Consider the following 21,726-nt stretch of genomic DNA (forward strand, 5'->3'; position numbering starts at 1 on the left):
TTTCCATTTCCTCGATCACCGTTCTTCATCATTAGTCACGGCAATATGTCAAGAAGAGCCCTAACCCCTACAGCCATGAAGCAGCTCTCTCTGTCTACATCGCACAGCCTCAGGCCTCTGCCGTCAAACGGCGACGTCAAGTGGTGTCCCAATACATAGGTATTTGCGGTAACATGCGCAACTCGCCCTCAGCAGCGGCGGCAGGGTACGGAGACGATGAAAGGCAAGCCTCGCCGTTGCTCAAGTCAATTTAATTCCAGAAGAATAAAGGCAGCCGAGCACTTGCCCGGCTTACCTTATCTTTACGCATACACAGCCAAGCGAGTCTACTTACAGCACCCCACGCGGCACACGAGCACCCTGGTTCTGTCGGACGAGGATCAGCAAAGCCCCAGCATTCGCAATCGCTAAGATCACTCAGCGACACAACAGGACAAATTGTTCCGACTTGCAGTCTCTGTGTGTGTTTCAACCACAACATGTACAGATACATATCTCAACTTCCCCGCATCGAAGGAGGGTTGGGCCTTGACGCTGCAAACGACTGCCTTTGGCCACGTCCGCGACAAGCCACTGGTGAGTCTCGCCAACCGGACTTTAAACCCCCAGGGCCACTGCAAGCCTCCGCCGAGAAAAGTCAATGCCGCCTCCCGCTCAAGTACGTTCTGAATTGCGCGTAATATGCCTGGAACAGATGCTTCGTCGCTGAAGTCGGAGTGGCCCGGAAGCTTGGGTCACCATCTCGCATCTAATTGATTTCCCACGCAGACCGAGGGTCATCCCACGTCTAGACGCAGGTGGACCAAGAGACCCCCAAACTTTCTCTCAACGCCAGGATTTGGATGCGACTCGAATCTGTTCTATTTCACAAGCTTGTGCACCAATGGCAGCTCGTTCTTTCTCCCCAGAATCGCCGCTAAAAAGAAGCAAGAGAGAAAAACACTTTGGTGGTTTTCAATGTCACCGACTCATCAATTCGACACCACCCTCTTGTCTGTCAAGAGGAGATCAGGCCCCAGAGCCAATAGGTGGCTGGGCACGTTGCTTTTCAACCACAATGTCATGACTGACGATGTCTCGGTATTGGTCAGGTGTCTACCGCATCAGGATCCTGCAAGTGGTCAGGCGTGGCAGTCCAGCGACCCGTTGAACATGGCCTCTCAGCCCCCCCCCCCCCCCCCCCCGACGCTCATGGTCCTTTTTTTCTTCTTTTTTCGCACGCTATTCGTCGGCGATTTTCCAACACTTTGGGAAAGCACGATATATTGGACAGATGACGAGAAGAAAGCTGTGCTGTTTCCTGTTCTTATGTGTTGCGAGCAGGCGGCCGTGCAAGGGAGCATTCGGACTCCCAAGCTGGTTGTGAAAATATATGTATCCCTTAGGTTGAGGGCGGGCCCTCAATGAGTGGAGTATGGAGATGGCAGTCTGCGATTTGTCCATAAAATGCAGACTGGCGATCAGCAAGAAATAATCCTTGTCGCCTCTGCCATCAACCTGCTTGAAAATGGGATGCAGTCCGTACGGATACACCCTCGGCCCTTGGCTGGACCAGATCACTCGATGCGGCAGCATTGTGCTTTATGCCCGCCCAGCACAATCCAACGACTGAGCCATCTGCCGAAGAATGCGCCGAGTCCTATGTATACACAGCGGCTGCGAAGCGCGTTTATAACACTGGACGTCGAGCTTCTTGTCCACAAATGAATATGGAAAGAATTGCACACCGTTCATGACTAGGCAGCTCCGTGGTTGCCCGATCTCGTCCGAGTCTTACCCACGCATTCTGTCGGATGCATAGCTCAGCAGCACTATCTATTCCCGCCAATCCGGCCATGCGGTGGCTGCAATAAAAAGATGTGTTATCGAGGATGCCCCAGCTTTTGCGACTCGCTTAGGACACCCTTGGGGGTGAGAGATTGAACTCTCCACCCCGCGCGCGGGGTATGATCGTCAAGAGGGTCTTCCAGTCCATTCAAGGAAGACGGAGCACGAAGCACTCTGGCCTTGTGAGAAGATGGTGTTCGAGACTGCCAACTTCACAGTCCTGGAGCCAATAACTCGGGTGGGGGGGTGCTTCCTTGGTCGGTTAACGAGAGTCGTGTACCGCAGTTCCTGGCCAAAGCCGCGTCCAAGCCTTATTGGGAACCCATTACGAGATGAAAGGCGTCTGAGAGATTGACACCGCGCTGAGACACATCCGATACTAGATGGGCGCGACACTGCAGATAAAATACTTTGACAAACGTCAACCCACCCTATGCCGACACAGTCCCCATCGGCTGTCAACGACGAAGTTGCACCCACACCTGACCCAAGAACGCGGTATTTGTTCCTGATACGCCGTACGCATCTCAGCCTCAAGACGTGGGGTGTTGACAGAAAACCGTCAACGGCATGGCAGATGTCGAGTCAATCAGTGCGTTGGTTAACTTGGTATCACTGCACGATTGTCTTGACTTTACAATCGAAGACTCCAACCTTGGTTTGGCAGTTCAGACGCGAGAGCCGAACAGAGGAGAAGGCTGACTAAGACTTGGACGATTTATAATAAACTACCTATATAGACAGGTCACTTACTGGATAATTCCTAGTCTGACGAACAAACCGGAGAAGATGAGGGCGCTGTGCGACCTGGACATCGCTGGCCCGAGCCTAACACCTTACCTCACGTCACTCTCCATCTCCTTCTCATCTGTCGTTGAATCTTGTTAATTCCCCTCGTCCCTCTCGAGCGCCGCTATCTGTGGCTAGGTACTCGAACCATTGACATGAACTCACCTCGGAAAGGCAAAGGGCCTTGAAGCAAATTGTGTGGCAGAGCAGACTAGCGAGAGCGATCTGTGTTGAAATAAGCCGCATTGTCTGTGAGCAAAGAAGAAGGCACATAAAACACATCCCGGTTGGCAGCAACTCGGGGAAACGAACGTCCTTGAGAAGCCCGCCCTAGAACCCCCGGTGGCATCGGCACGGCCGATCCACGCAAACATTGGGGATGGCGTCCCGGATGGATGAACTACGCCAGACTAATACGGCGGTCCAAGCTCCAGACCGTGCCCCTTGTCCCCACCAGTCTCGTCTTCTTCAAGAGAGGCGATCCCTGCACGGCCAATATGAGCATGCTTGTCATAGGGCGAGGGAGGGAGGAGAACTCAGGGTTCTTTTTTTGGGGGGTCACAGACTCACTGATAGGGGGGGATCCATGGGCTGACAGGTGGTCCCTGGTCTTTTGTCGTCCGTGTTGCCAGTCACGCACAGCCAACTGGGCTCCTCTGTGCACGCAGTCGTCAGGTTTCTCTCGTTCTCTGGCGGGCATCGTAAGACGGCCAAAAGCTATTTGGAAGATGATCACCATGAGAGAGGGTTCTGCATGACCCGCTTTGGAACACGGCTATCTCTTGAGACGACATGGACCAACCACGAGAAAAGGAACGTTGCGAGCGGAAGATAAACCGGGCGATCAATTGATGTGGATGCGATGGAGAATGATGGGCTGTCCCCTTCTCAGTAAGCAGCGAAACCTGCGCTTGCAATCGAATTGCTGGAGAGAATGCCAAGAAGATAGGAAGACGGCAAGACCACGGAGGTGCTGTGCGCGCATGTAGAGCTGGTCACTTGTCAACTTTTCTGTCGGGTTCTCGCGAACGGTACCGAAACCCAAATGGACCAGCTTACACGGTCTGTCGATATTCCGGTACCTAGTGGCTGACCTGCATCCAGAGTACCAGCAAGCAGCAGCGCTCTACTGCGAGGAGGGGGGGGGGACAGACCGACAGGGACAGGGAGATTGCGACTTAGACAGGCTACGCAAGATGCATCATCCATCAGATTCAGACGAAAAGAAACTCCTTGTTGTAGATGGGCGGTGGATGAAGCTGCCTCGGCAACATCGTCTCTCTCTCTTTCTCTGCTCGAGGCAGCTTGGTACAATTTACGCAACAACGGTGCCTGGCCGAATCGCCTCCCCGGTTGCATCCCCAAAACGATGCCGCTGAAGCCTGAAGGAGGGCCAGTCCGAAGGGAAGCGGTCCGAACAACATTCCAGCCGCCTCAGCCATATTGCTCGAGAGGTAATGCATCATCCTGGGCAGGTGCCTACCTAGGTAAGTGAGTAAATACCTAGGTACCCAGGTTGGTAGTGTAGATGACCCCCATGGCGTGTGGCCCACCACACCTTTATAGCAGTCTACAACCTTCATCGCACCTATGGGAGCTTAGCTGCTTGGTCGAGGGGCAGGCCAAGACAGGGCATTCGCATCGCATCGCATCGCATCACGCCCCGGGCCTCACGCCCAGACCCAGACCCCCCCTGGGCTGCTCACACCCATTCGGCTCGTCTGGGATGTGGGAGGCGGAGGAGAAGGAAGAACGGAGAGAAAGAGAAGAAGAAAAACCAGGGCAAGAAAAAAGGACGGACGGCGGGAGAGGGAGGGGGAGTGAGAGTGGGATTGGGAGCGGGAGCGGGCATAAGACTCGAGAACCCCCCACACACTCGCGTCCATCATCCAGGCGCTCGCTCGATTGCTCTTCCAACCCACTTCCCCAGGACTTTGTGCCCTTGACGGCGTTACGACGACATTTTGTAGTATTCGTTCGTACTGACACCACGCCCGCCGCCAGGCGTACCTCGACTACCTGCACACACTGCGAGAGGGAGACAGCCACGTCCACAGCCCCCGCAAAGCCCAGTCTTCAACAACAACAACAACAGCAACAACAACCAACATCATCTTCCTCGGCGCTCCTCCCGGCTTCGAGACGTTTTCCGTTTATTTTGTTTGCATGCTCGTCACCACCACCGTCTGTCCCAATCTCGTCTGATTTTGCGCCGTCCGCCCGTCGGCCGTCCTGTTTGTTCTTGCATCCGTTGATCGACTTGGCAAGGCGAATCATTAGGACTTCAGGTGAGGCAAGCCCCCATTCTCCCGTATGTCGGTCACAGTTGCCGTTCTCTCTCACTTGTTACTCCTTCTCTCTTTCTACCTTCCTGTCTCTCCCTCCCCCCCCACCCCTCCCCCGTCTCCCTGCATTTCCCCCAAACCAACTCTCGGCCGAAGAGCTTTGGGTCTGGTCGCCGTCACCGTGTCCTTCTTACCGGATATCATCAACCAGGACGTTGCATCATGGTTGACACGGATCTCACCGGAGTGCACACTTCAACCCGACGGGATGAACTGCTGCGAGGACACCGACACCGACACCTCAGCGGCGCACCCCGAGGCGCGCTCCGTCACTGGCCTCTACACTTCATACCTGGGTACACGAGGTACCTACTACCTTCCTTGACCTAGCTGGGAATGCCACCGGCGGACATCAACGGTTCGCTTCGGTTCGCTTCGCTCCAAGGAATCGCGTCGTCTCAGTCGAAGTATCCTGGAGCTTGAAGTACCTGGCCTGCGCATAGCGAGACCCCCTATGCGCACACGATTCGACGACGAACCGACGTATCCGATACATTGCTGTTCTATCTCATCCGGTCTACCGCCATATTCCTCCTTGTGGCTTTTCACTCGCTCCCTGTCTTGCTTCCCAGACGCTGAACTGCCCACGTCCTCACCCGTTCGTTCCCAGAGACCCAGAGGCAGAGACAGAACTAGCTCCGTGCTGTCGCTTGCTTGGAAGTCCCCTGCAACCCCCGGACGCAACGCTCTGGCCCATGGTCCCCTGGTCCAGGGCCACTGCTTCCCATCCGCAACCTCCAACCTTGCCGTCCTTTTTATTTTCTTTTTGACACCCACCCCACCTCCACTTTCCCCCCTCCCTCGCGCGCTCAGTCCGTCATGCAGCCTGCGCTCGTCCATTTTACCGCAACAGGCGGCAGGCCCATCATTAATACTACCACTATCTCCACCGACACCCACTTGCTAACTCAAACCCCAGCAGCTATTACCTTACCAGCTTGCCTTTCTTGCCTTGCCTGACCTTGCCTCGCCTCGAAGGGTTGCCTATCCGTACCTCGCGTACCTCGACTGAGGAATCTAACTTGTGCGCCCTCAGTCGTCAACCCGACTTCCTCCTCGCGCATTCCGCCCTACCACCTCGCCACGCCGCTGCCGTCGCCGCCGTTGACTTTACCGGCGGGAGATACTCCCTCTCCGTCATGTTTTGAGAATCCTCTCCAATTGGCTTTGGAGAGGCCTAAAGCAAGGACAACGAGTGCAGTTCTGCCCACCCATATTGCGTCTTGCCGACTCCGACGGACACAAAAAGTGTTCAGTGGGCTGACTGACTTAACACCACGTCGTCACTTGCTGTGCCGTCGACGTTGCGCCACCCGACCCAGGACAGACACCACCACTTTATTCAACCAGTGTCTCGTCGATACTTCGCGCCAGATCCCCGAGTCCCTTCACTACTCAGACACTTCGCGTGCCGGATAGGTAGTTCTGCGCGGTTGCTGCAGTTATCTGTATCGTCACGACAGGGCTCGCGCCGCATGCTACCTTGGTCCTACCGACGACTAGTTCTAAAGAGGCTGCCACTCTCGGAACCATGACTTCTGTTCTGCCCGCGCATCCCACGAACTTCAAAGTCTCGATTTCCCTGTCTCCCACCAGCCCTGCGACAATGGCTCCAAAACGTGAACCACGAGAGAGTCCGCAGCACTTCATTAAGCAGGAGCATGACGCAGGGAGAGGCCGGCTGCGGGAAGTCTCCGAAGACAAGGATATCGACATCATGGACGACGATGGAGACGACGGCAAGGCCGGTTCATCCAACTCTGAAGGTGGCCCTGCAAGGAAAAGACGGAGAAGCCGCAAAGGACTGGACAAGAAATTCGAATGCCCCCAAGATGGCTGTGGAAAGAGCTACTCTAGAGCCGAGCATTTGTATGTCTACATCTGATTACGCACACTCGATGGCTTGCCCCTGACTGACGAACCCCCAGGTACCGGCACCAGTTGAATCACACGCCCAAGCAGATATATGAATGCGACTTTCCTGACTGCAGTCGCACTTTTGTTCGACTGGACTTGTGTAACCGCCATAGGGACCGCCACACAGCCAAGGGGTCTGCCTTGAGTCGCAAAGACTCAATGATAAGCCACCTCTCTCCTACCACCGATCGGCCCCCCTTTCCGGTTCCGGGATCGACCTCGCCCGAGATCAGTAGGCCGGGCATTGGTTTTGCCAACGTGCGGCAGCCCCAGATACACTATGAGACACCCAAAGACACCTCTGGTAGTCCGTTTGCGCAGGCAACAAACACGCCTCCTGGATACCCTGTGGGCTCGCACCCCGTTGGCATGGACGGCTACATGCATCACGACAACGGATTTGCTGGCGTTCAGGCGCATCGTCAGCCGCAACAGCCGCCGAGCGGGGCGAGACCGACAGTGCAAAGCAACGGAGCTTACATGTCACCGGTCCCTACCCAACACGGCTACCACAGCCAACCGCACAACACCCCTCAGTCCGCGGCTTACACTACTCAGCAGAACTTCCCGCCCTTCAATCTACCGCCCTCGGAGTTTTCCAACGGTGCTAGTAACGTCTCTCGCGAGGGTCAGACGTATGCACCGACAACCTCCGCAGAATACAATGAGCAGAGTCATCCCCAGCAATCGGGCGAGATGATGTTGCTAGACCAGATGTCTATGCCTGGGACGATTCCCGTCTTTGGGAGCGACAGCATACTAAGCAAATCGCCATATGTCACGATTCCCGAAGACTTTGTCGCCTATTTGTTTAACACGCAACAAGGTGAAGGCTCGCCGATAGGCCACATTGTGGCTCCCGGGTACGTGAATAAGTGAGTCTACATCTTCTTCGAGACGTGGCGTGAACTTGGCTGATAATTTACAGCTACGGAGAAGTCCAGAACTCGTACAGTGTTCCTTATGTAGGCACAGAAGGTGTGCCCATGGGCTACTTCCCCTCAGGCCCCCATCAGGTCATGGCCGTCAACAACCTGCTGGATCAAAACCTCCCAGAGGCCACCATATCCGAGGAGAAAAGCCAGGAGATCTACGAGTTCATCAACCAGAGGTTCCACGAGAACGACCAGGCACCGGCATTGCGGCAGCGCGACAGTATCTTAGAGGGCGATCGTAGCGACGGCGACCACATGCTCAGCAAACGAATGATGCAGGCATACATCGGATCCTACTGGGTTCACTTTAGCGACCAGATACCCATCCTTCACAAGCCAACCTTCTCCCCCGATAGAACGCCGAACTTGCTGCTCCTGGCGATGATGACGATAGGCGCAGCCTGCCTTGACAAGACGCACGGGCAAAAGGTCACAAAGGCCGGGGCGCAATTGTCCAACTTCCTGGCCTGGCATCTTCGATGGGAGATATTCATGGACCCGAACTTCCGGCCACCGGCCAAGCTGTGGTTGTTCCAGACACTTCTCCTTCTCGAGCTATACGAGAAGATGTACTCAACGAGGGAGCTGCACGAGAGAGCCCACATCCACCATGCCACAACCATCACTCTCATGCGCCGCGGAAGATCACTGATTGGCAAGTCATCCCTCGACTCACCTCCCAACCCTCGAGACGACAAGACAAACGGCTCTCGCCACTCGTCGACCTCGGGCGTGGCTCACACTCCAGATGAATGGTGGAATCACTGGATCACCAACGAGTCGACTAGGCGGGCTGCGTTTGCGGCATTTGTCATTGATTCCATTCACGCTACCATGTTTGGCCACTCTACGGTGATGGTCACTCATGAGATGAGATTGCCGCTGCCTTGTGATGAGGCTTTATGGAAGGCCACTAGTGGTGCTGAGGTCGGCAGGATCGAGTCCAACCTCCTATCCAACGGCGTCAAGCCGATCTCTTTTCTCGAAGGGTTGAAACGGACACTCAGCGGGCAAGGAGTGCAAACCAACCCTTTCGGTCGCATGGTGCTCATGGCCGGACTCCTCAGTGTCAGCTGGCACATGAACCAAAGGGATCTCCAGGTTAACGTGCTCGGCGGTGGCGTGTCTCAGGCGCTGGGTGGCCGAGACAAGTGGCGCGGGACCCTGACCCGCGCTTTCGACGCTTGGAAGGACGATTTCGATCAATCGTTGACAGGGGCAAAAGATTCTTCTGACCCATACCGGTACGACTCTGCGAAGAAGAACGATGCCAATATGGTCTTTGAAAGTCGGATGGTGCTGCATCACCTCGCTCACATGGCGATGCATGTTGACATTGTCGACTGCCAGATCTTTGCCAGGGCAAAGAGGCTTCTGGGAAGAGCCATTGGGCAACAGGACCTTAACAGCGCGCAGAGAAGAATGAGAGATTTGTGGGCGCCATCGGCTAAGGCCCGGGACGCCACGTTCTACGCACTTAAGTTTCTCAGCTCCGTTCTCATGCCCGACGGTGGGCACTCACCGCAATCCAACGGCTACAAGTACGACGAGCCGTACACGGCGCGGGACGACGTTCTTCTCAACAGACCTTGGGTGTTGTACTTTGCCGCTCTTGTTGTTTGGTGCTACGGATTCGCTCTTGAAGGACCATGCCCCGGAAATCCCGTGCCGGTGACGAAACAGGAGCAGGTGCGACAAATGCGAGAATACTTGATGAAGTACGGAGGCGCGACCTCGCCTGACGACCTGAAGATGATGAAGGGAGTTAACACAAACACCGCATTGCTACTAGTTTTGAAAGACTCTTTCGGAACGACACGTTGGGAGCTGTTACACGAGGGTGCTAATCTTCTCAACAACTGTCTTCAGCTGAACACTGGAACTTCCACGATGTAAACGGCAACACCATCGCATTGGCGATTTTTCTTTCTCGAAACTGTATTCCGGGGGGGATGTGAGGAAATGGCCAGATTTGGTACTAAATCATGATGGCACCTTTACGACAGAACGACTCCACCTCGAGATATACCACTTCTTGCCACCGTATTTATGGGAGGATACCAGGGCACCGAGACGAGGATCTGGAACAAGTATGAGAACGGGGCCTAGGCGGCCGAAGCGCTTACATTTTCATACGTGCTGTGTTCCTGTACCTATTTATACCCCCATGACACGCTGCTCACGGGTAGCGTGTTATTTTGCTTGTGATATAGTAGCAGCATAGGTGCTGAGACGGAGAACAGTGCGTCTCAGAGCGTACATTTTTTTGATGAACTCGTCTTAATTTATCTATCACATATCATTTGTATAATCTCACCGTTCGCGGTTGTCAACTTGGTGCTGACACGGTCAAGTTTCCCCTTTTCTCGTCAAACTATCCGTGGGCCACTGAGCTGACAAGGAAGGACCAAGACAGGGAACAGGACGTGGCTTGTGGGAGGGTTGAAGGAGGGAAACCTCACCTATCCTGGTCCAAGCAGGTGCCTGGGCAGCGGAAGGAAGCAAGTTCGGAGAGGGGCTAGCACGGAAATTACTTGTGATACCTACACGCCAACCAGTCCCCGCAAACATCCTCTTGCCACTTGCTGGCTAATTCGGCGTTTGAATTTAGTCTCTTGTCTATGGCGGTACCGCTTCGTCTTGGAGGACTTGACGGATGGAGGTGTGTGTGTATGCGAAGCCTGTCATTGGGACGAGCAATGAGTGGTCTAGCTACTCTCCGCTTTCGCGGCCACGTTCGCCTTGGTGATGAGACGTAGCCACGTGGCTCGGCTTATTGGCGCTTACATTCGTTTGTACTATTTTGCGTGTGGCACAGCAAACTCTGTTGTCATGGTTTGTACTTTTTAGGAGTGGCGAGCAAGACTAACAAAGGGTATCTCCAGGGTCCCTGCCCGGTGTGCGCCGGAAACCAAGACTGGCTAATCGGGGCGTCATACGCTCCAGAACTGCCATGAATCTTTTGGCACGTCGAATGACTGTGATTATCAACTTCGAATTCGAGTCGAACCGATACTAAATGAAGCCTTCTTGCCCGAAGCTAGAGCTGCCTCCCTCCCTGCGCGTAGGTGTGAGGCTCCCACCCTGCTCTACGGTCCCAGTATCCACCCTGACCGGGGCCGAACGGGGTCACCGGCCGCTCCCGGCGCGTGGTGTGGGGCATGCCTGGCATGCAGGACATTTGGTACCTACTTATGGTAGGTAGGCACCTTACGTCATGACTAGTCTGGGGTCATTACTAAGTCGTCAGTATCCGTACATCTCCAGGCCTTCAAGATGGGCTGAATGTACCAATTAGTCTCCTCTCTGAAAGACATCATTTGGTCCAAAAGGCAATAGAGAGGAGATTTTCTTGCATTGATACGCTCCCATCGCGCTGATACGGGCATACGGCGCTGCTTACCTCAGCCCGCCGGCGGCGGCCTCCAGCTCCGTGGATTCACTACCGTCACGGATCGCAGTGGTGTCCCACACCATGACATATCACTCGCAGCCCCAGTGCCCCCGCACGTGTAACTCAAGCGCGTGGACCAACCAGGTGGTGGACGACGTAGGTTTAAACTTCCGTTCCGATGGCTACCCAGGCTCCCTCCCACTTTCACCAGCAACGACCCCAACCCGCTGCAACATCTCCGAGAAACGCCCCGCTCATCAAAGCAGACGCTCAAGTTTTTAATTGTGTCGCCTTACCCTCTTGGCTGTAGTCGTCCGTCGAGGAAAGAAGACATGATGGGCGAAGCAGATGGGACGTCATCGTGCGGAGTGCTGCACCTCGTCCTGCTGCCGGCGGAGATTCTACATCACATATTCTCGGGGCTCGATGCTCGCGACCTCGGACGTCTCCCCCGCACGTGTCGATTCCTGCACGACTTTGTAAAGGGGAACGAAAAACTTTGCAAAGATGTGTACCTGAACACCCTCGTACGAGACAGCGTCGCTTGCCACTCTGAAGTCGGAATTGGTTGTCTAATCTCGACAATAGGACAAACCTGCCCAGGGTGACCCGAATTTGGATTGGGAAAGGGAGCTGCATGATTTTGTCAGACTTGGCCTCCTCTGCACCGACGAGAAAGTGAACGAACAGGTGAGACGGACGCTTTTTCTCAGTGACCGCTCCGATCAAACTCCACCCAGAGGACTCATCCGCACAATGTGTGCTAGGCTCATGAACTGCCATTCGTGTGCGACACTGTCAATAGGCTTCTCAAGCATGCGTCGCCGACGGGCGAGGCACAGAACGACGCCGGCACTCACGCGGCGTCCCGCAACGCCGCCGCCCTCGCTAATATGTTCCGCGAGGAGCCCGCGCGCGTGACCTTCATGACCCGCTCCTTCATCTACGAGCGCGCCCGCGGCGAGGGGAAGCTGCTGCAGCTCCCGTCCACGCCCAGCGAGACGCACCAACAGAGCGCCAAGCTGCACTGTCTGTCCGGGCGGCCGCTCCTCAACTACGGTCGCACGAGATCGACGCGCGTGTACCCCTACGCCGCGGCCAAGGTGTACGATCTGCGGCAGAACACGACCCGGACCGAGTGGGGCCCGTTCCTGGAGGACGGCTCGGGGAGGGTGGATTGGGAAAAGGTCGAGGCCGTGATGATTGTGCTGGGGAGAAACATCCGGGGGCAGAAGCTGACGGCCAAGGTGTTTGCGGACTTGTGGGAGAGGTCGTTTGCCGGGTCGTGGGCGAGGAGCTATGTGCCGTCGCCGAACCGTGGGATCCGGGACCTGGATCTGCAGGATCCGTATGACGTTGCCGGGACGTGGCTGAGAGTGAGCATTTTCTTCTTCCTTTTCTCTCCAAAAAGCACAATCGTTGCAGAAGCCCGTCCCTCTCCTGTATTTTGGGTTTTGTTTGCTGACGGACCGGGACGTCAGGTGGTGTGCTTCGTCGACTACAACGACTTTTACAACTTTAACTTCCCCGGTGACGACCAGATGCCGCGCGAGGTCCCACGGCCCCCGCTCGACGTCGGCGAGGCGACACGCATCATCGTCATGAAGGTTCATGTCACCGACGTACAGCCGCCTGGCGAGGACGACGGCAAGGAACTGCCGGTGGTGCACTTTTACGGGGTCTCGCGGTCGGTGGACGACTCATGGGACGAGAACGCCAACTCTAACCTCCAAGGTATGTGTGCAGCCCTGCTGTGATACGTCCTTTGGGAAAAGGGGGGTGTTGGGGTTGTTTTTGTTGTTGTTAATTCTTTTTAATCTGATCAGCAGTCAAAGGCACCGTACGACTAACGAAGGAGGGCGAGGTGAGGTGGACCACATTCTCCGTCTTCAACGGCCACGTACGGTGGCGGAGCGAGGGGATCCAGATCGGGGGCGTCGGATCGGCCCGCGGCGTCATGGGACACTGGTTTGACAAGTACGTTTTCCCTCAGCCCTCTCCTTGACAACACCCCATCCATACCGTGCTTACACCAACAACAGTGACTACGACCCCCACGGACCCTGCGGCCCCAGCGCCTTCTTCAAGGTATCTGACCGGGCCCCGAGCCCTAAGGAGGATGACGATAAAAGGATCACGTTTGAGGATTTTATGCCCATCGTGGACTTTGACGCGGAGCTGGTGGGCGACTCGGACGACGAGGACTACGTGGTGGGCGAGTGGGGGGAGGACGACGGGGCGGAGGAGGAAGAAGAGGAGGAGGAGGAGGATGTGAGCGAGGAGGAACTGATGCGGGACCTGATGGCGTTGACGGCTCCGGATCCGGACCTCATAAACCTCTTGTTTCATGGACATCACCTGGTTGATCAGTGACGACGGACAGAAGAATGGTTCCCACCAGGGGTATGCTTTCTTTATTCTTCTTCTCCTTTTCGAGTCTCTTGTACCAAGCATTCTACAACACGAACATGTATTTTTCACAGCCCTGTATATTTCCAAAAAAAAAAAAGGTATGACATGGGGAATCTTTTCCTGGATAGCATGCATGATGCGTCATGTTTCCTTACAGCTTGCTCGCCGGCGGGTCCGTGTTGAACTTGTGGTGCTCGCACGTGGCCAGCACGAGGCCGTCGCGCTTCCGGCGGAGGGTTCCCCTCAGCTGGCACAGCGTCTTGCCGATTTGGACGATCTCGCACTCGACGAGGCACTCCTCGCCGGCGGGGGCCGGGCGCAGGTAGCTGCAGTTGAGGGTGCGGGAGACGCCGAGGAACTGCCAGTAGCCCGGCTTGTCGTTGACGAGGGCCAAGGGAAGGCTGGTGAGAGAGTCGAAGAGGGTGGCGGTGGCGCCGCCGTGGAGGTTGCCGGCGCGGTTGCAGTGGTCCGGGAGGACGGTGAAGGAGAAGGTGGCGGAGGGGTTCGGGGCCAGCGTCGTGGAGAGGAGGGTCACGGAGGGCATCAGGGCGCCCGTCCAGTTCTGATGATGTTAGCGGGGGGGGGGCTCATGGAATCTGCGACGGTTTGAGGGGTGTGTGTATGTGTGTGTATCTCAGAGTGAGAGAGTGAGAGACGTACGCCAAACTCGAAATGGCCCGCTTCATCTTTGTCGAGGGCGAGCCATGCCTGTATCCGTTCTTCGCCCGTTTTGGCGTCGAAGATGCCTTTGAACTTGGTCGGGACTTCCTTGGGCATGGTTGGGTCTGAAGGACAAGAGCAGAATGCGTCTTGGGGATGAGATGCTGCTGAGCGGCGCCAAGGTATCTACCTCGCAGATTGATGCAATGTCCTTTCCGAGACCGACTTTTGTAAAGGATTGATGCGCGGTTTCCTGAGACTAGAGCAGAAACCCCTGTATAAGGGCGACAAAGGTCAATTCGGCGTTCACTCAAGATGAGTTCTGGGTGGTGACGGAGCAATCGGGATCTCCCCGTATCTATCGCAATTACCACTGGAGCCAGGGGGCCGATGTACCCGTAACAGTGAAGTGGTCGCCCCTCTCCGCAGGCTGCGGCTGGCTTCCCCGGGTTCTGTGTTCCCATCTACGGCACGCTAGTGGAAGTGCCTCGGCAAATCCCTCCCACCGTCGGTATGTTCGACCTCCCACTTCTGACAAACCAAGCATACCGCCCAAGGCTGGGCCTCGAATCATCAATCCACAATCACCTCCCATCGCCATGTCCAGATAGGTGTCCACCCGCATCTACTCTTTGTCAAAGCGACGCGCGCATACACACAGTTAAAGGGAGAGCGCGCCCACTCCGATGCTCCTTCGCGACCGCCCGCCATGGAGTTCATGACCGCCCTCCGGGGTTCCTTCGACGACCAGAAACCGTCCCTGTTCGAGCTCATCTCCGAGCAGCAGCTCAACTCGCTCCTCCCGCCGACGATTCGTTACCTCCTCACCATCGCGACCCAGCGCTACCCTCGATACCTCCTGCGTGCCCTCAACTCCTTCGACGAGCTCTACGCCCTGTGCATGCTTGTGGTCGAGCGCCACTACCTCAAGACCCGCGGCGGCAGCTTCACCGAGAACTTTTATGGTCTCAAACGCGAAAAGGCCCTGCACGCCGAGATCCCGCGCGCCAGCGCCTCCGCCCCGGGCGTTGTCCGGGACACGCTGAAGCTCAGCACGCGGGATGTGTGGATGAACCTCGCCGTCGTCGTCGGCATTCCCTACCTGCGGCGGAAGCTCGACGAGGGCTACGAGGTCAACGCGCCGCGCGCCCTGCTCGGCGCGGCCTACACGCAGATGCCGCCGAACCCGACGCTGAAGCAGCGCTTCCTGCACTACTACCGCTGGTTCCTGCGCAACGTCTACCCGAGCGTTAACGCGGCCTACTACTTTGCGCTGCTGTCCTTCAACCTGGCCTACCTGTTCGACAACAGCAAGTATCACAACCCGTTCCTGTGGCTCATCGGCACCCGCATGCGGAGGATGACGGGCGCCGATTACCAGGCCATCGACGCCCTGACGAGCGGCAAGCCGACCGGCAGCGCGAGAGCAGGAGCGCCCCCGGGGTGGCGGTCACTGTTCTCGCCGCGCGAGATGGGCCCACGTCTGCTGTCCAGTCTGTCGATGCTGCTGCCCATGAGCATTTTCGCGCTCAAGTTCCTCGAGTGGTGGCACGCGTCCGACTTTGCCAAGCAGCTCTCGCGCAAAGCGACGGAGACGCTGGATCTCCCGCCACCCGTGGTCTCAGGTCTCGGGGGCGGCAAGGGAGGAGCTGGGGCCGAAAAAGAAAAGAGCAAGGCTAAGGAGAAGGCTGCTAGTGGTGGTAATGACGACGAGGCCGCCACCGCTGTTCCAGCTGCCGAGACGGCGCCAATCGCGACGCCATCGCTACTGCCCATCTACACGGTAGCCGCGCCCGAGGACTCGTCGCTGTGCCCGATTTGCCAAGATGCCATCGTCACGCCAACAGCGTGTCAGACAGGCATCGTGTACTGCTACACATGCATCCACCGCTGGCTGGAGGGTCTTCACCCCATGCAGGAAGATTTCATGGGGGATAAGGAGGGCAAGTGGGAGAGCGGGCAGGGGCGGTGTGCGGTCACCGGCCGACGCGTCCTGGGGGATACGGAAGGGTTGAGAAGGATCATGGTGTAAGATTGGATATCGTGGCGGTGCGACTCTCACCCTCCTCCTCCCCTCCTCCATGGGATAAACCAGGCTTGCGAATATAGCGAGCGGCATTCACGAAAAGGGATCAAATATCATGTATCACGTAGACGGTAGAGACGGGCGGTGGGCATCAACCGTAAAAGGCCAGGGCGTTCGGACCATGATTTTGGGCTTTGTTTTTCTTCCCCCCTTTCCCCTTTTCCTCATTCACATAGCATGGCGACATTACATGAATAATACCAACTCCAATCTAGGTGTCTATTTTTTTCTTGGGGATTGGAGGGGATTGTTCCTTTCCCCTTCAACATAGAAAGAGAGAAAAAAAGCAACCCCCCCCCGGGCGGAAGCAAGGGTTGAAGTGAAGAATGCGGGACCCGGGGGTCCGCCTCCACCATCCGGAATGGAGGAGAGCGCTTTCTTCCCTTTCATCTCACGCGTTGAGAACAAATGTCTCACTGCCAAGGCATCGAAAGCCGATCCCTTGTCTACAACCCCATAGAAGTTTGACCGGTTGGCTTTCGATACAAGCCTCCGGGAACACGTATTGGTCTCGCACAGTTTCGCGATAGACGTGGACTTGAAGTCGTTTCCCTTCCTAATGGGCGAGACCTCCTGTCTTGCTCTCGAACGGGCCTGTCAAACGAGACGGCTCGTCAGGATGTCTCGGTTTCCGCTCGGAGCTTTCAAAGAGGAGGCAACTTGTCCCGGGCTAACAGCGCAACATTCCTATCCTTTCCTTCATGTACTTCAGCTCCCGGGGCCGCTTCTTCTAGGGAAAACCATTCCATTGGTCCTCGGGATGGGGAGGGGGGCCTCATGAACGGGATGCCGTTATTGAATTCCCTTGCCCCTCTCTCCTCTCCATAGCGATCTAGTACCGGTAGTTCTTAGCATCTTCGACCAGTCAAGAATCGTATCCCATCTCGCCTCTGTGGAGAAGCAAACGTCACTTGTCTGGACGGGGGCTTGAAAGAAGAAGGGAGGGGGGGCTGGGTGAGAAGGGGAGGAGTCGTGAGATCTCTGTGTCCCTTGGCCAGACGGCTCTGCGCGGCATTCCTCGCCTTATGTGAGGGCAGCGATGGTGGTGTGTCCAGCCCAGGCTAGATACCTCCTTGCTGTCGTCCGTTCAGTATCTTTGGTGATGCGGTGCCTGGGTCGATTGGTGTAAGGGAGATGGCGAGGGCGAGAAGGTTATAAGGTCAGAGGTCTCAGGGCTGCTAACGAGTGAGTCTCTCGTGGCGTTCCCCCTTCCTCCGTCTCTTCGCAGTCGACATCCATAGTCTTTCGTTGTTCTATCCATAGTCGATCACCAACTCTCCCCTTTCGCTGATCGTTGCTCTTGCTGCTCGCGGGTGGTGAACATTTACACACGCTCCCTTGCTCTGGTTGATACGACTGAAGGTGGCCGAGGAGAGGTGGAAAAGAAGAAAACAACATGGCGTACGGCCTGTCACATTCGTACTTTGGTGCCAATTTCATTTCCGACTTCAATTTCATCAACTACGTCGACCCCTCCAATGGCTTCGTAAGGTATGTCCGAGACCTCCTGCGGCATTGGGCACATGCGCACGCGAAGGGAGGGGGCTGAGATCTGGGTTGACTGACGACAAGTCGGGACGCAACAGGTATCAGAGCCAGCCCGATGCCCTGGCAAAGGGTCTCTACTCGATCAACCCGGTCACGCAGGCCGTGACGCTAGGCGTCGACCACACCAACATCTACGGCCTCGGCGAGGGGCGGCCGAGCGTACGACTGGAGAGCAAGAGGCAGTACAATCACGGTCTGTTCATTGGCGATTTCGCCCACATGCCGCCGTCAGTTTGCGGCCTGTGGCCAGCTTGTAAGCCGACCATGTTCATCTCTACTTGGCACTTCTCCGATAAGGATTGGGCTGTGCTCTAATGTGCTTACTGACATGGCGGCCAACAGTCTGGATGTATGGCCCGGATTGGCCCAGGAACGGCGAGATTGATATCATCGAGGGCGCGAACCAGGTCACCAAGAACATAATCTCCGGACATACGCAAGTCCACCGCTCCGTGTCAGCCCGTAGAGACCCAGGTTAACATTCAAGACAGCACTCCAGGATGCCGCATCCCAGACACACCACAGGCCGCCGGCCAACCTCTCTTGCGCGACTGTGAAAGCCCAGGTGTAAGTAGGCCTCATCACGCAGTCCCTCCCTCCCTTCCCAAGCCGAGGCTTGATTCCCCTGACACGCTGAATAGACCAACAACAACGCCGGCTGCAACTACCTGCCCCCGGCGTCGCACCCGCACACCTACGGAGACTCCTTCAACGCAGTCGGCGGCGGCGTCTACGCCCTCGAATGGACCTCTGAAGCCATACGCATCTGGCACTGGCCGCGGCAGAGTATCCCGCGCGATATTATCGACAAGCGGCCCGACCCCTCGACCTGGGACCTGCCGTCGGCGCTGTTTGGGACGTCAACGTGCGAGGTGGACCGGTATTTCAAGGACATGAGTCTCGTGATTCAGACGGTAGGTTGTGTGTGCCAGAATGACAGAGCTGCCGTTCGACTTCTGCCAACCTGCCTCGTTCGTCGAAGAGGTCGATGCGTGCTGACACGAGGATTTGACGACTAGAACTTCTGCGGTGATTATGCAGCAAACATCTGGGGCAAAGACGGGGACACCTGCAACCAGCGGGCGCCTACTTGCGTGGAATACGTGGCGAACAACCCCAGCGCCTTCAAAAACGCGTTGGTGTCCCTATACCCAGACTGGCCGGACTCTTGGCTGACACGGAGTGTGCAGATACTGGGAGGTCAACTTCATCGACGTGTACGAGATCGGCGGCGGCCAAAACACGGGTCCGGTAGAGCCCACGACGACGACGACGGTTAAGGTCACGTCCACAATCTACACGACGGTGCCGAACCCCGCCACCATCGTGACGAGCATCACGCAGAACGGCACCGTGCTCGTCTCCACCACCACCATCAACCCGGCGGGCCCGACGGCCACTGCCCCGCCGAGTCCGTCCACCGACCCCATCGTTCCGGGGCGCGATCCGGCGACCATCGGCGAGTACGCGTACCTCGGCTGCTACGGCTCCGCGACCGGGTTCCAAACGTTCTCGCTCAGGGACTCGGCGGCGGATATGACGCTTGAGAAGTGTGTGATGCTGTGTAGGCCTGGCAAGTATGCCGGTGTCCGCGGAAGGTAAGATCCATAACTCTCTCTCCAATTCATTTGCCTCATTGTAACTGCACAGTCAATGAACGAGCCCTTCGCTGACTTCCTTAACCTCTAGCGAATGCTTTTGTGCGGGAGACCTCGACCCGGACACCAGAGCCGAGGCGGATCGCGGGCGCTGCAACGTACCCTGTCCGGGCAACAATACGCAACTCTGCGGCGGCACCATCAACGTCTCGCCGGCGCCCTCGCGTCTCATGCACCTCCACCGCCGCGCCGCGCCGGCCAACTATCTTCTCACCCTCTACGGTCAGGTCTCGGACGAGGTGCCCGTGCCGGCGCCGCCGCTGGGCGACCCGGAGCCGCACCCGCCCTCGACCTCGACACTCGTGACGACCATCTCGTACACCACCGTCTGCGCGACCGACGCCGCGTCTCTGGTCCTTGCGGAGCACTGCACGACGATCCTGGTCCCGGGGTGCAATAGGTACTGCGGCGACGGGGGCCCGGCGGCCATCAGCGTGCCGATGACGACGACGGTGGTCCCGTGCGAGGGGTGCGGTGTGGGCGGTGCGGATGAAATCACTCTGACGGTGCCGTTACGGATCGCCGCTGTGCCGCTGACGGGGTCGGTGACGGGGTACTGGCCGACCGGTGGATCTGCAACTTTGGCCCCGCCCGGAGGTCCGACCGGGACACCCGCTCCGTCGCCGGTTTCGGTCAGTGCCGCGGCGGACGTGAACCTTGTGTGGGCCATGGGCCTGGGGGTCGCTATCGCGATGGTGCGGTTCGTGTTGATGTTCTTTTGACGAGGGGCATCAGACAGAAACGGATCAGTGGGCTGGGTTCCCCCGGAGCATTTGGCGGAGCACTTGGATATTTTCTCCCTCCCCCCCTCCCTTTTCCTTTTGTCTTTGTCTTTCTATCATCTCTGTTTCTCCTTCTGTTTTCTACACATTCATTAGCATAGCCATCGCCATGATACCACACCAGCGCAACGGGCGCATACATCAGCACTAGTATTTTACACAACATTAAATGACGTCGATGCATATATCAGTCCGTCACAAATCCACCACCTCCACCGGGTTTCCCAACCGTCCTGTGTTTCCGTACATCTGGGCAGCGTTCACCATGAGACTGCTGGTGTTGCCGCCGGGTCCGACCATTAACCACTTCCACACGACGCCGTGCACGGCGTAGCCCAGCACGCGAAGCGCGTCTTTCCAGCCCGAGTGCGGGAAGAAGTCGCGGATGAGGCCGCGTGGGCGTTGGGACAGAAGGGACTCGTAGGCGCGCTGACACTCGTCAAAATGGACGACCTGGCGACCATGGCCCCAGTGCACGTGGCCGAAGACGTGAAGTTTCGGACGGACTCGCCAGACTTCTTGGAGGAGGCCAGGACAGCCCAAGCCCAGATCCAGGTGGTTTTTCTGTATCATGTGTTAGTGAGACGAGACAGCACAGCGGGATTCGGATGCGGGCCGAGAGGTGAGTGACAGACGGGTGGAGCATGAGTGACTAAAATGTCCGTGTCTATGGGCACGGCGTTTCTCCAAGGGGGCGATGCGCGGTCATACTGGAAGGCCATCTCGGAGCCGCCGCAGGCAGGAATGTCGGGGGCGCCGTAGATCTTGAGGTGACGGCCGGCCTTGAACTCGAGGGTCACGGCATCGCGAACCAGGTAGCGAATGCCCCTGAAATCGAGGGTCTTGCCGCGGTCGGAGGGCAGGCGGGCGCTGAGGTCGAAGTAGCTGTCGTGGTTGCCGCAAACGAGGATCTTGTGCTGATGAGGCTGGGCGGCGAGCCAGTCGAGTTGGGCCTGGATGTCGGAGGCTGTGCCGGCGTTGGTGAGGTCACCGGCGTGGATCAGGAGGTCGCCGGCAGGGATGGCGACGTCGGTGCGGTCGTGGGTGTCGGATATGCAGACGACGCGGATGGCGGGCTTGTCGCGGGGTGGCGTGAAGGGACGGCCGCGGAGAAAGAGGGTGATGCTGTAGATTAGAGTGATGATGAAGTGGAGGGGCGACGCAAGAAGGGAATCAATGAGTGTCGGGGGCTCCCAGTTGTTTTTGCGGCGGAGGCCGAGGGCGGTGAGGAGGCCCATGGGAGGCGGGAGAGCGGGTTACTTGTCGAAAGGATGTCAACTGAGGGTTATACGAGGTCCATATGGTCTGTTGTGAGAGGTTGAGAGTGAGATGCGGCCAGATGTCGTGAGATGCGGTGAAATGAGGTTGAGCCT

At 57.0% G+C, this 21,726-nt stretch overlaps 8 protein-coding genes across 8 annotated transcripts; 5 read left to right on the top strand and 3 right to left on the bottom strand.

The window, feature by feature from the left end:
* Positions 1-6,492: 6,492 nt before the first annotated feature.
* Positions 6,493-9,709, top strand: CH63R_04616 (C2H2 finger domain-containing protein; the record flags this gene model as incomplete). The annotated part of the gene is made up of 3 exons (XM_018299591.1): positions 6,493-6,830; positions 6,890-7,753; positions 7,807-9,709. 3 exons carry the CDS (start codon positions 6,493-6,495, stop codon positions 9,707-9,709), a joined length of 3,105 nt encoding a protein of 1,034 aa, XP_018160837.1.
* Positions 9,710-10,853: 1,144 nt separating this feature from the next.
* CH63R_04617 (uncharacterized protein) lies at positions 10,854-11,290 on the bottom strand (the record flags this gene model as incomplete). Its single annotated transcript, XM_018299592.1, has 2 exons — positions 10,854-11,001; positions 11,217-11,290. 2 exons carry the CDS (start codon positions 11,288-11,290, stop codon positions 10,854-10,856), a joined length of 222 nt encoding a protein of 73 aa, XP_018160838.1.
* A 249-nt stretch (positions 11,291-11,539) lies between these two features.
* CH63R_04618 (F-box domain-containing protein) lies at positions 11,540-13,580 on the top strand (the record flags this gene model as incomplete). The annotated part of the gene is made up of 6 exons (XM_018299593.1): positions 11,540-11,734; positions 11,796-11,992; positions 12,013-12,583; positions 12,689-12,941; positions 13,043-13,184; positions 13,250-13,580. 6 exons carry the CDS (start codon positions 11,540-11,542, stop codon positions 13,578-13,580), a joined length of 1,689 nt encoding a protein of 562 aa, XP_018160839.1.
* Positions 13,581-13,770: 190 nt separating this feature from the next.
* CH63R_04619 (Thioesterase superfamily protein) lies at positions 13,771-14,396 on the bottom strand (the record flags this gene model as incomplete). Its single annotated transcript, XM_018299594.1, has 2 exons — positions 13,771-14,181; positions 14,280-14,396. 2 exons carry the CDS (start codon positions 14,394-14,396, stop codon positions 13,771-13,773), a joined length of 528 nt encoding a protein of 175 aa, XP_018160840.1.
* Positions 14,397-14,988: 592 nt separating this feature from the next.
* On the top strand, positions 14,989-16,311 carry CH63R_04620 (Pex2/Pex12 amino terminal region; the record flags this gene model as incomplete). Its single annotated transcript, XM_018299595.1, has 1 exon — positions 14,989-16,311. The coding sequence occupies one exon, from the start codon at positions 14,989-14,991 to the stop codon at positions 16,309-16,311; it is 1,323 nt and encodes a 440-aa protein (XP_018160841.1).
* A 1,450-nt stretch (positions 16,312-17,761) lies between these two features.
* CH63R_04621 (mixed-linked glucanase) lies at positions 17,762-18,228 on the top strand (the record flags this gene model as incomplete). Its single annotated transcript, XM_018299596.1, has 2 exons — positions 17,762-17,856; positions 17,952-18,228. The coding sequence occupies 2 exons, from the start codon at positions 17,762-17,764 to the stop codon at positions 18,226-18,228; spliced, it is 372 nt and encodes a 123-aa protein (XP_018160842.1).
* Positions 18,229-18,260: 32 nt separating this feature from the next.
* CH63R_04622 (mixed-linked glucanase) lies at positions 18,261-20,293 on the top strand (the record flags this gene model as incomplete). Its single annotated transcript, XM_018299597.1, has 6 exons — positions 18,261-18,387; positions 18,413-18,480; positions 18,555-18,827; positions 18,933-19,048; positions 19,104-19,511; positions 19,603-20,293. 6 exons carry the CDS (start codon positions 18,261-18,263, stop codon positions 20,291-20,293), a joined length of 1,683 nt encoding a protein of 560 aa, XP_018160843.1.
* Positions 20,294-20,548: 255 nt separating this feature from the next.
* Positions 20,549-21,591, bottom strand: CH63R_04623 (Calcineurin-like phosphoesterase; the record flags this gene model as incomplete). The annotated part of the gene is made up of 2 exons (XM_018299598.1): positions 20,549-20,917; positions 20,989-21,591. The coding sequence occupies 2 exons, from the start codon at positions 21,589-21,591 to the stop codon at positions 20,549-20,551; spliced, it is 972 nt and encodes a 323-aa protein (XP_018160844.1).
* Between the last annotated feature and the right edge of the window lie 135 nt (positions 21,592-21,726).

Source organism: Colletotrichum higginsianum, chromosome 3 (assembly GCF_001672515.1).
Source record: "Colletotrichum higginsianum IMI 349063 chromosome 3, whole genome shotgun sequence".
NCBI lineage: Eukaryota > Fungi > Ascomycota > Sordariomycetes > Glomerellales > Glomerellaceae > Colletotrichum > Colletotrichum higginsianum.